This window comes from Didymella exigua, assembly GCF_010094145.1.
Source record: "Didymella exigua CBS 183.55 unplaced genomic scaffold M421scaffold_89, whole genome shotgun sequence".
Classification (NCBI taxonomy): domain Eukaryota; kingdom Fungi; phylum Ascomycota; class Dothideomycetes; order Pleosporales; family Didymellaceae; genus Didymella; species Didymella exigua.
The window spans coordinates 6,639-15,432 of NW_022984863.1; the positions used below are offsets into that span (position 1 = coordinate 6,639).

The following is an 8,794-nucleotide window of genomic DNA, read 5'->3' on the forward strand; positions in this document are numbered from 1 at the left end:
AGACAAAGCTAGTCTAGATTTGTCTAGGTCCTTCTAGACTAGGAAGAAAGTAGTCTAGTCCTTCCCCTACTTTCTTTACAGTGCAGTGTTGTGGTTAAGCGTAATAGTTGTGTAATAGTTGGTAACTCTAAAAAAGTTGGTGAGGGGTGGCGGTTCGGTGATACCTGGCAGCTTGGTGATAAACCACGTTATATAGAGAGTAAGGATTTAGTTCTCTAGGTAATAGTCCTTAAACTCCTAGTTAAGATAGCTCTTATAGCTGTCTAAGATAAGTAACCTGTACACTCCTACCTAACTCATCTTTGTATGCGTGTTAAAGTGCTTTAACTACTTAAGGCTAAGTATATTGTTTGTCTAACTATTCTTAGAGACTAAGAGCTTCTAATTATAGGGTATATCTGTCTCCTTATACTAGGCAGAGATGTAGACGCGTCCTTTGTAGATAATAAAAGGTGGGGTTGCATACCTAGCGGCGCAGATGCTCTAGATAACAGTAACCCACTCGCGATCACCTAGCTGAACAAGCTCTAGCCAAGCACGACTCTCTAAGCCTGTTACAACCTTTAAAGACAAAGCAACACCTATCTAGAACCTAGTTTTATTAAAGTTGTGTATATTGTTATTACAAACGCTATACTTAACTTAAATATCCTCTACTAGCTTAAACTATGCGTTAATTATCTTAGGATCTTCCTGTAGTATCCTCTGTCTATCCTTAGCTTAATTAAAGGCCATTTTAAGCTCGTCTAAACGCGTCACAAGCCTGCTAGCCTATAATTTGCTAACAGGCTCTTCACCACGCACACTAAGTATCTTATTAGCTATATCTACCACCTTACTTAGCTAGGGCGCAAATCCTTGCAAATTAAGGTTAAGTATATACTAGAAAATTGTCTGCTCCTCTAGTATAGTAAGTTTCTAGCAATTAGCGCGTATGTCTAGTTAAAACATAATATTGTAAAGGTAATTAGAGACCTACTAATAAGGTACGTTTAACGCTCTAGCAGCGCTGTAGATACTACAAAATTAGCTAGCATAGAAGGCCTAGATATTAAGGATAACTCTGCCTTCTCTAGTAGTATTCTAAAGTTGTTGTTGTTAAGGCATGTTGTGTTAGGGTAAAAGGTAGTTGTGCTAAGAGAAAGTGGCTAGTTCAGTGATATAGCCAGCTTAGTGATAATCTACGTTATAGGTCTTGTAAAAAAGGAGACAGAAAATTTACTCTACAATGTGATAGTTCCTAGTTCCTTATATATAAGAGTTTAGAGGTAGTTTAGTGCAACCTTATGCTACGTGACAAGGGCCATAGTTATAAGTTGCTAGATTGTACCCTAGTGGTATTAGGTCATTGTTCACAGCGCGTTGTTACACTACCCCCTTCCTTATAGACAGATAGTCCTAACGTGAGTGTAAAGCGAGTGGGCCGGCTAAGCGAGTGGACCGCCTCAACAAGCCATTAGGCCTTCTACACGCAATCACTCAACACCACAACATTGTACTGTGGCTAACAGTACGTATTCTTAATCGCTGACGTCTACTACATCTTTTTCACACATGCGCGAGTTGTGCCCTATCTCACCACAGCACTTGCAGTGCCTTTTGCCCTGCTTGCCTGCACCTGTTTAGGCCCTACTCTTACATGTTTCCCCCTCTACCTGCGCCCTAACATCACATTAGGCTATTAAATCCTCTACCTATTCCTTTAATAGGTCTCTACCCTTCTAAATCTGCTTTCTTTTGCGTGATTTGCGCTTAGAAGCAGCCTTGTTTGACGCTTCAAGCTGCAGCACTCAGGCTGCCAATAACGTCTGCCTATGCAGTAGCATTGCAGTGCCTCTCTGCAGCTAATTAACAATCTCCACTAACGCACCTCACAAGCGAGCTGATCACCCAAGCAAGCTAATCACCCAAGCAAGCTGATCACCCAAGCAAGCTGATCACTTTTGCCAAGACCACATTAAACTTTACTCTACCTACAATGCCTCAACGCAACAACAAGAAAACGCACCTAAACAAAGCAGACATACAGCTTGCTTTCTAGGCTATCTAACAAGACGCGACACTCTCCTAGCAACGCGCTGCAGCAATCTTCAACATGCCCTAAAGCACTCTTAGCACTTAACTTGCTAGAATCTCTTTACAACGCAATTGCAAGCCTAACATAATAAAGCTAACTAGTACTAAGGAGGAGGTAATTGTCTAGCATGTATTGAAGCTAGATGAGCGAGGATACTCGCCCTGGCTTGCTGATGTGGAGGATATAGCCAATTCTCTGCTTGCTGAGCGCCACTAGCCCCACGTTAGCAAGAACTAGGCTGCTAACTTTGTTAATTGTTAGCTAAAGCTTAAAATTAAGTTTAATTGCAAGTACAACTACAAGAGAGCCCTGTGTAAGGATCCTAAGGTTATTAGGGACTAGTTCTAGTAAGTACAGAATACTAAAGCTAAGTATAGTATTCTAGATAAAGACACCTACAACTTTAACAAATCTAGCTTTATAATAGGTGTTATATCCACAGGAGCTGTTGTAATAGGCTCTAAGTGTTAAGGAAGACTAAAGACAGTGCAGCAGGGCGACTAGGAGTGGACTAGTATTATCTAGGGCATCAACGCAAAGGGCTGGTCTATCCCCCCCTTTATTATCTTCTCTAGCAAGCACCACCTCTCTGCCTAGTATAAAAAGCCTAGTATACCTAACAACTAGATTCTTAATGTCTCTAACAACAGCAAGACTAATAACAAGCTTAGAGTTAAGTGGTGTCGCAGCACATATCATGCGTATTTACCAGCTAATTTGGGGGTGCAAATGTATGTACATTTTGCCTCTATTTTGGCTGCAACAAGTGGCTAAAGCACTTTAATAAGCACACAAAGGCGCGCACTGTTAGCAGCCACTAGCTGCTTATTCTAGACAGCTATAAGAGCTACAACTTAGTTAAATTCTACTAGTAGTGCAAGGAATATAAGATTATTACCTTGTGTATGCCTCTACACATGTCGCACCTGCTGCAGCCACTTAACGTAGGCTGTTTTGCCCTGTTAAAGAAGGCCTATGGCCGCTAAGCCAAGCGGCTGATGCGCAGCAAGATTACTCGCCTTACTAAACTTGAGTTCTTGCTGTGCTTTAAAGCAGCTTTTGACGCCTTAATCACAGAGAGCAACATCTAGGGAGGATTTAGAGGTGCTGGCCTAGTCCTACTTAACCTAGAGGCTGTGCTATTAAAGCTTAAAGTACAGCTGCGCACGCTAACGCTACCTACTGTGGACAACAGTACGTAGGAGTGTAAATCACTAAGCAACACCCTAGAATTTAGGTCTTAACTAAATCTAATTTAAGAGAGGATTAAAAGACAAGCTAATACTAGCATGCTAACTTTAATAATTAAAGCTCTTAATCAGCTCACTAAAGGCGCAGAGCTAATAGCGTATTTACTAGTTTTAGTGCGTAACTAAGTTGCTGACCTACAGGCAGCTAACAAAGCTGCTATACGTTATAAATTGCATAAAAGAAAGCAGTTATAGCAAGTGTATCTAATCTAAGATTTTCTTCTCCACAATCTTTTCTCTAAAATCCTCTAAAATAGACTACAAAAACACTACTGTGGCTTCTAGCCAAACCCTGCTAAGTAACTAATTAGATTGGCTGTAACGTACTCCACAAGCGTGCCGATCACCCAAGTGTACCGGTCACTTTTGCCAAGACCACACCAAACTTCACTCTACTAACAATGCCTTAACGCAGCAACATGAAAAAGCTCTCTAATGAAGCAGACATACAGCTTGCTCTCTAGGCTATCCAACAAGACGCGACGCTCTCTCAGCAACGCGCTGCAGCAATCTACAACGTCTCTCAAAGCACGCTTAGTGACTGACTTGCTAGAGCCACCCTACGCTGCGACTACACACCTAATACTATAAATCTGACAAAGAATGAAGAGGAGGTAATTGTCCAGCACGTGTTGAGGCTAGACGAGCGAGGATACTCGCCCCAGCTTGCTGATGTAGAGGATATGGCCAATTCTCTGCTTGCTGAGCGCCACTAGCCCTACGTTGGCAAGAACTAGGCTGCCAACTTTGTTAAACGTCAGCCAGAGCTCAAAGTTAAATTTAACTGCAAGTACAACTATAAGAGAGCTCTGTGCAAGGATCCTAAGGTAATTAGGGACTAGTTCTAACTAGTAGACAATACTAAAGCTAAGTATAGTATACAAGATAAAGACACCTACAACTTTAACAAATCTAGCTTTATAATAGGCATTATATTAACAGGAGCTGTTGTTACAGGCTCTAAGCGTTAAGGGAGACCAAAGGCAGTGCAGCAGGGCAACTAAGAGTGGACTAGCATTATCCAAGGCATCTGCGCGAAGGGCTGGTCTATCCCACCCTTTATTATCTTCTCTAGCAAGCACCACCTCTCTGCCTGGTACAAGGAGCCTAGTATACCTAACAACTAGGTTCTTAATGTCTCTAACAACAGCTAGACTAACAACAAGCTTAGAGTTAAGTAGTTAAAGCACTTTAATAAGCACACAAAGGCGCGCACTCTTAGTAGCTATTAGCTGCTCATTCTGGACGGCCACAACATCGGGAAAAGTTTTTCCGTTGTCGAAATTGGGAAATCGTGGCATTGTACTGTGGGCAACAGTAGGACTTGTAGGCCTACAACAGTTATTCAATGTGCATTTAATGTCTAGCCAATTTCAAGCTAATGGCTCCAACGGTCCTAACAGCTGCAATAGCCACAACAACTCCTAATCCTGCTATAATAGTAGCTCTACTTAATAAACTATACTTTTATTATATTAATATACTACTATATCTCCTCTTTAAAATAAGCTATTAAACAATATTATAGGCCTAGTAATAGAATAGTTATTAAGTGTAGAAGGTTTTAAGCTTGATGTTCCTTGCTAAGACACTAAGTTAAGATTCTTTGCTAGGGCTCTAGCAGCCTAAATGTTAGAAAATATAAGAATATTATTCAAGAATAGTAGGTAAACCAAGAATTTTACGCCTAGGCCTGCCTGTCCTGCAAGCTCCTGTTGCGCTGCTGCTGTGTGTGTGTGTGTGTGTGTGTGTGTGTGTGCTGGCCAGCAGGTGCCATGCTGTATGCTGTTGCAGCTGCTACGTTGTGTGCGGGCGCAGCTGCAGCTGCTATGGTGTGCTGTCGCAACTTTAAAACACAAACCTTTAATAAACAAACCTTCAACGCTCTATAACTTGCGTTGTAGTAGGCCTACAATAATAATTTTTTGCTTATTTTAAAGCTACAATTTCGCTCTATCTGTATGTAAAATTTTGCAATTTTTAAATATTTAATGCTAGTGCTAGCACCACTAAGGGTAGCTATGTAACAATGTTGCAATATTGTTTTAAGTTTATTAAATATAGGCACTTAGCGTTTTAGCTGTTAGCAACGTTGGCGCGAAATTAGGGCTGTTAGGCGCAAATTAGGGCTGTTAGGGCCGTTGAACAGCTATTGCATGACTATGCCACGACTGTCAGCAACGGCTGGTCTAGGCCGGATTTTGAAAAACTTTTTTCGATGAAGAGCCACAACTTAGTCAAATTCCACTAGTACTGCGAGGAACACAAGATTATTACCCTATGTATGCCTCTACACTTGTCGCACCTACTATAGCCACTTGACGTAGGCTGTTTTTCTCTGTTGAAGAAGGCCTATGGCTGCCAAGCTAAGCGGCTAATGCGCAGCAAGATTACGCGTATCACTAAACTTGAGTTCTTGCCATGCTTCAAAGCAGCTTTTGACGCCTCAATCACAGAGAGTAATATCTAGGGAGGATTTAGAGGTGCTGGCCTAGTCCTACTTAACCTAGAGGCTGTGCTATTAAAGCTTAAAGTACAGCTGTGCACGCTAACGCCACCTACTGTAGACAACAGTACGTAGGAGTCTAAAACACTAAGCAACACCCTAGAATTTAGCAACCTACTCGCTATCTATACAGACGCCTCTTCTATTAAGAAAGGCACAGGAATAGGAATAGGAGTTACTGCTCTAGACTATAAACAGCAGGCTAAAGAAATCTACTCTACTAAATACAATATTGGCAAAGGCCAGATTGTATACAATGGAGAGCTAGAAGGCATAACAAGAGCCTTTGAGTTTGCAGCTTCTATAGCTATAGCAACACAAGAGATCCAAGTCTTTGCAGACAACTAGGCAGCCATTCTAAGGCTAAAGACTCCTTCTAATAACCCTAGACAAGCTTAGCAAATCCGCTACACAAACGCAGCAAAGGCAATTAACAGCAAAGGCGCAATAATTAGCCTACACTAGACCCTAGGACACCTAGATATCACAGGAAATGAAAAAGCAGACGTCTTAGCAAAACAAGCTACAAAACAGCAACCAGTATCTAATACCACAAGCCTTGCAATGACAGGTATTAGGATTAAAGCTATTGCAAGACAAGAGTGGCAACAGAAACTCTAAGTCTACTCCACAAAAGCAAAGCTTAGAAATCCTAGCACCTATGCAGCAAGATTCTTGCTAAAACCAACAAGCAAGATAACACTGCCAAAAAACACTAGAAGAGAAATTGCAAGCGCATACTACCAGCTAAAGCTGGGACATGGATACAACAAAGCATATCTACACAATATACAAAAAACAGAAAGCTCTAAATGCAGCTGTGGATATACACAAACACCTCAACACCTACTGCTTAGCTGTAGAAACTACAGAGAAGCAAGAAAGAAAATAAAGAGCAGCCTACAGGAGACAAGACTTACAATATCCCTTCTCCTAGACACAAACAGGGGAATCTAAGCTACACTAGCTTTTATTTAAGAAACTAAAGTAGTTACACGCAAGAGGTACCTACAGCAAATAACAGACAACTGATTTTCTTTGTTTATAACTAGAGCATAGGCTCTCACTATATATCTACGAACCTATATATACTATTCCCTTACACAGAAAAAACTTGTCAATTACTAGAGCAGCCTCACTGCTCTCGTCCTATATAGTCTTAGACTCACACAGGACGTTAAACTAATCAATCAATCGATCAATCAATCAATCAATCTAGGAGAGATAAGCTCTATCTTGCCTAGGCCTACTGCCTCTTCTAAACGACCTGCTAGCAGACCTGCTACCCCTCCTATGCCTAGACTTCCACCTTTCCAATTTAACGCTGCCACTAGACCTGTTGCCTAGGCACCTATTTTTAAGACAATAGAAGATTGATTGATTGATTGATTAGTTTAACGTCCTGTGTGAGTCTAAGACTATATAGGAAAAGAGCAGTAAGGCTACTCTAGTAATTTACAAGTTTTTTCTGTGTAAGGGAATAGTATATATAGGTTTGTAGACATATAGTAAGAGCCTGTGCTCTAGTTATAAACAAAGGAAATTAGTTGTCTATTATTTACTATAGGTACTACTTACGTGTGCCTACTTTATTTTCTTAAATAAAAGCTAGTGTAGCTTAGATTCCCCTGTTTATGTCTAGGAGAAGAGATATTATAAGTCTTGTCTCCTGTAGGCTGCTCTTTATTTTCTTTCTTACTTCTCTATAGTTTCTACAGCTAAGTAGTAGTTTTTAAGGTGTTTGTATATATGCGCAGCTGCATTTAGAGCTTTCTTTTTTTTATAACGTACCCCACGGGCGAACGACTCAACGGGCGAGCGACTCACTTTTGCCAAGCCCACACCAAACCTCACCCCATTATGGCCTCTATCAGCCCACTTCGGCGCTGCGCAGGGTAGAACAACCTGTAATATTACTTAGAAACTACTTCTACATCATTCTTGCACGTTCGCGCGTTATGTCCAGTCTTGTTACACTGTCCACAGCGCCTTTAGGTTGGCTCAGCCCCATTAGCGCGCACTTGCTTCTTTGCCTTCTTCCCATCACTACGCGCCCTAAACTCCTTTAGAGTTATTAATTGCAGGCCATCCTTAACTGTTAGGGTCCCTTCTGCCTAGACTTGCTTTCTCTTGTGCAATTTCTGGCGTGCAGCGGCCTTGTTAGCTATTTTAAGCTCAGCAATCTGTTTCTCTGCAAGCACAAGCTTGTGCGTGACTATTGCTGCGCCCTTAATGTAATGCTCAAGCGCGCTTGTTGTAGAATTTAGTAAGCTACCCTAGTATTTCTAGAACTTGTCTTGAATTAGAGTAGATCGCGACCTAAATTCTAGGGTATTGCTTAGGGTTTGCAACTGCTAGGGCTCTTTGTTAACAGGGAGTTGTAGTAATAGAGTGCACAGCTTCACATTAAGGCTGCTTATAACCTGTTCTAGGTTAAACAGGACTAGTCCAGCGCCTTAGAACCCTCCCTAGATGTTGCTAGTAGTAATTGCAGCGTTGTAGGCGCGTATAAAGCATGGCAGGAACTCAGTCTTTGTAATGTGGTTAATCTAGCTGCGCATAAGGTTGTCAGCTTAGCGCCTATACGCCTGCTTCAAAGGGGCAAAACAGCCTACATTAAGCGGCTGTAGAAGGTGCGATAAGTGTGGAGGCATACATAAGGTGATAATCTTGTTATTCCTGCAGTATTGCTAGAATTCAAGCAAGTTATAGCTCTCATAACTATTAATAACTAGCAGACGGTAGGTCCTAACAGTACGCTCCTTTGTATGCGCGTTAAAGTGCTTTAACTACTCCAGACTAAGCTTGTTAGTAGTCCAGCTGTTCTCAGAGACTGCAATAACCTAGTCTTAGGGCAGACCCTCCTCTTTGTACTAGGCAGAGAGGTGATGTCGCGCCTTGAAGATAATAAAGGGTGGTATAGCCCAGCCTGCCCTATTAATGCCCTGGATGACTGTTGTC

General features: G+C 41.6%; 2 protein-coding genes across 2 annotated transcripts; both read left to right on the plus strand.

Moving 5' to 3' along the window:
• Positions 1–5,947: 5,947 nt before the first annotated feature.
• On the plus strand, positions 5,948–6,454 carry M421DRAFT_79065 (uncharacterized protein; the record flags this gene model as incomplete). Its single annotated transcript, XM_033597453.1, has 2 exons — positions 5,948–6,163; positions 6,299–6,454. Coding segments are annotated over 2 exons (372 nt in total), but the record flags the coding sequence as incomplete, so codon positions are not given.
• M421DRAFT_380357 (uncharacterized protein) lies at positions 6,455–7,051 on the plus strand (the record flags this gene model as incomplete). The annotated part of the gene is made up of 1 exon (XM_033589848.1): positions 6,455–7,051. A coding segment is annotated over one exon (336 nt), but the record flags the coding sequence as incomplete, so codon positions are not given.
• Positions 7,052–8,794: the final 1,743 nt, after the last annotated feature.